Source organism: Hoplias malabaricus, chromosome 2 (assembly GCF_029633855.1).
Source record: "Hoplias malabaricus isolate fHopMal1 chromosome 2, fHopMal1.hap1, whole genome shotgun sequence".
Classification (NCBI taxonomy): Eukaryota; Metazoa; Chordata; class Actinopteri; order Characiformes; family Erythrinidae; genus Hoplias; species Hoplias malabaricus.
The window spans coordinates 83,790,567-83,794,307 of record NC_089801.1 but is presented as its reverse complement, the minus strand read 5'-3'; the positions used below and the strand labels follow the sequence as shown (position 1 = coordinate 83,794,307).

Here is a 3,741-nt window from a genome sequence, read left to right as displayed (position 1 = left end):
TAAATTCAGCATTCAACAAATCAGACCTCAGCACCTATTTAGAAAGCTGAACCAACTGGGCATGAACTCTTCTTTCTGCCATTGGATACTGGGCTTCCTGACTGGGAGACCTTATTCAGTCCAGATCGGATGCAACAGCTCCAGCACCACTACGCTGAGCACTGTGGTCCCCCAGGGCTGTGAGCTCAGTCCATTGCTGTTAACACCTGCACTATATGTTGTATTGTGTAGTTTGCTGTTCTATGTATCACCTTAGTCCTGGAGGATCTATGTTTCGTTTCACTGGGTACTGTTACAGAACTGTATATAGTTTAAAGGACAATAAAAAAACACTTGACTTGACTGTTTATGTTTTTATTATTGACAAAGTTACAAGAGCATAACAGCAATGAGACAACTTAATTATAAGAACCTATCTATAGTTATGAGGCATGATTTAACCCTCCTGTTATGTTCGTTTTTCAGGAACAGCAATGGTGTTCCCTGGTCAAATTGACCCGGTGCATGTTTAAATATCCAAAAGATGTCTGAAACAAAAAAAAAAAACAATCCTAACAAGCAGTGTGAATATATCATTACTAACTCCATTACTAATTATACTATCAATATTTAGTGCAGTGGTGTCCCTTACCTCTAACAGGTAATGGTTCGTACAACCAATACAATGTGTTTCACCGCGCTATTAATTTTGAACGACTGGCTGTTGATTTATCTTTTGACTTATAGACCCCAGCCAGGATGAGGATCCCCAAATATGCATCTAAATGTGTTTTATTTTATGTTATACTTATATAGTGCTTTTCTAGAAACCCAAGGACGCTTTACCATCAACGCTCAAAATTCAATCCACACACACACTGGTGAGAAGCGGCAGCCAAATGCACAGCGTACTCTCAACCAGCAACAACCGTCCACCTGGAGGACTGCATCATGCACTAGGGTTTCACCCAGGACAGAGCACTGATCCATATCTGGGCACATACACATTCACTCACACATACAGACATTCTTTCACATACACACTCCTTTACTCACACACCAGGACAGTTATCAGAGAAGCCAATTCACCTAAACTCCATGTTTTTGGACTGTGGGAGGAAGTCCTCCTCACAGACAATCAACCGGAGGAAACCCACGCAGACACAGGGAGAACACACCACACTCCTCACAGACAGTCACCCGGGGGAAACCCACACAGACACAGAGAGAACACACCACACTCCTCACAGACAGTCACCCAGGGGAAAACCACGCAGACACAGAGAGAACACACCACACTCCTCACAGACAGTCACCCGGGGAAACCCACGCAGACACAGAGAAAACACACCACACTCCTCACAGACAGTCACCTGGAGCAGGACTCAAACACACAACCTCCAGGTTCCTGGAGCTGTGTGACTGCGACACTACCTGCTGCGCCACCGTGCTGCCCCGATATCAGAATCATTAGAATCAGAATTTAGCTCAAGATAGTCTTTGTCTTCAGACACATCCTCCTCTATTTCACTGTCACGATCAATGATGAGTTTCAGAGCCTCCTAGACTCTCACCCTTTTGCTTTGGCTGCTCATTTTGTAAAGGTCTGCCTGACACAGTGTAATGTTGGTAGGGTTCCCATGCAGGGAATCTTTTATCTTTTGCCCCTCCCCTGTTGAGTGTCCACTGAATGTGGGTGGAGTTTTCACACGAGAACATGAATAGTTCTAGAACATCTGCACCTGTGTACCTGTGTGTGCGTGCGTGCGTGCTTGCGTGTGTGTGTGTGTGTGTGTGTGTGTGTGTGTGTGTGTTTGATTGGGCTGAAATATGTCTCACAGTTGCAAACAAAGAAATACTCTGACATTTCTGACACCCTTTTACCTCCAGTTTAACTGCCGGGTCAAATTGACCCAAACAGTATCTATGTGATATAAACATGCAGGGGGTGGTTGCAAATATGTGAGATGAACCATTTTCATATTATATGTTGATTACACTAATTAAGGCAAGCAGAAGAAGTTTCACACTGAAAAAATACTTTTAACTACTCTTCCTAGATCTTCAAACTATAAAACGGGTCAATTTGACCCACAACATAACAGGAGGGTTAACTTTACAATTTCAACAAGCTTTATTCATTTATAATAAAATTTAGTGCATTCAAAATAGACCCACAAACCCCTGTAATATGAAGAGTGATATTGTGGATCCATAGGTGGATTCTCCACTGTCGGACACAGAATAAAGAGCACATCTCTTTTCAGTCTTGACTCTTGTGAAAGGAAAGAGAAAAAAATACATTGGTGTTATACATTACATTGTCACGAATATTCAAGCACTAAACTACAAAACACAGCAGAGCCTAACCTCAGTAGTTGGAGCAGATGAAGTTGAGTGTCTGGTTCTCAGGCAGACTGACCCACTGCTGTCCTCCACTCGATTCCACCGCTCCAGATCTCTCTAGAGAGCAACATTCTTCTCCCCCAGTCCCGTTCCTTGGAGCCCAGTTCTGGTAGCAGATAAAATCTGCACTGACCCAGAACCAGAAGCTGAGGGTGCAGGTGTGACTTAGCCCCAACCAAACTTGATCAGTGGAGGCTTTCTGAGCCACCTCCATCACCCAGGACTGGACCTCCTCAGAGTGAACTGAGACCAGATCTACATGGTGCTTCCTGCAGTATCTCAGAGCGTCTCTCCAGGTCAGAGTCAGATTCACCAACACCAGCTGATCTGGAAAATAAAATAAAATGTGTTGTTTAGTCCATTTTAACTGAGTATATTTTCCCCTTAAAGTATAAAACATGTTGTTCATGTCTGTGTCCTGAAATACGACCAGAAACAGAATCAGTGAAATGCAGCTCACCCTCACGGCAGACGAATGGAAGCTTACTGTCACAGTTCTCATCGAACCAACTGCCCCCTGCATCTCCTTCAGTCATGGACACTGCAGTACAGTTCTGACTCCCACCGGTATCGTCTGGCTGTGTAGACGCCCAGTATCTGAACAAGGAGTAGCTCTGATCTGACCACTGCAAGGAGTCATTGAACAGACCGATCCAAAACTTTTTACGTTCAAAATCTTTTACTGAACTTCGTATCCACACGTTCTCCGTCTGGTTCCTCACACTGACCAGATCTGTGTATTTCACTCTGCAGTAGCTCTGAGCTTCACGCCACGACACATTGTCTTTAATCAGTATGTAGCTTCCACTGGTTATATTCTTTTCTAAAAGACATGACATTTTCATCATTAATATCTCAGCTGAAGGACACTCAGATTGTACCGATGCTCGTTATTTAGAAAGTAAATATTGACACCAGGATTGTGTAGAAAATGATGCACATCTATCAATCACTAATAGACAGTATCTGGATGTTCTTACCGTTGTAACACATAAAAGCATATTTAGTGTCACAGTTATCAGTAAACCAGTTTCCATTAACTTTTGACATTACAACACAGAACTTATTCCCCATTGTTTTGTTTGGTTGTCCACTGCTCCAGTTCCTGTATTTTGCTCCCTCACTGTACAAATCTCCATCAGCCAGAGACCACAGCCATCTCTCAGTGTTCCCTCTGTTTAGACCGATCCACACTGAGCTGGTAGTTTTATCTTTGAGAGTCGTGTTCAGGTTCTTCATCTCCTCCATGTTGTTGACGGTGGCCAGATCAGTGTAGTTCTGTCTGCAGTAGCTCTGAGCTTCAGTCCAGGTTTTACTCTCATTCACAAAGTGATATTGATGAGGGACATCAGAAGC

General features: G+C 43.4%; 1 protein-coding gene across 1 annotated transcript; it reads right to left on the bottom strand.

The window, feature by feature from the left end:
• Positions 1–1,905: 1,905 nt before the first annotated feature.
• LOC136686964 (C-type mannose receptor 2-like) lies at positions 1,906–3,394 on the bottom strand. Its single transcript, XM_066661094.1, has 2 exons — positions 2,846–3,394; positions 1,906–2,712 (listed from the first exon to the last, which is right to left on the bottom strand). Exons 1-2 carry the CDS (start codon positions 3,231–3,233, stop codon positions 2,351–2,353), a joined length of 750 nt encoding a protein of 249 aa, XP_066517191.1. The 5' UTR covers positions 3,234–3,394; the 3' UTR covers positions 1,906–2,350.
• Between the last annotated feature and the right edge of the window lie 347 nt (positions 3,395–3,741).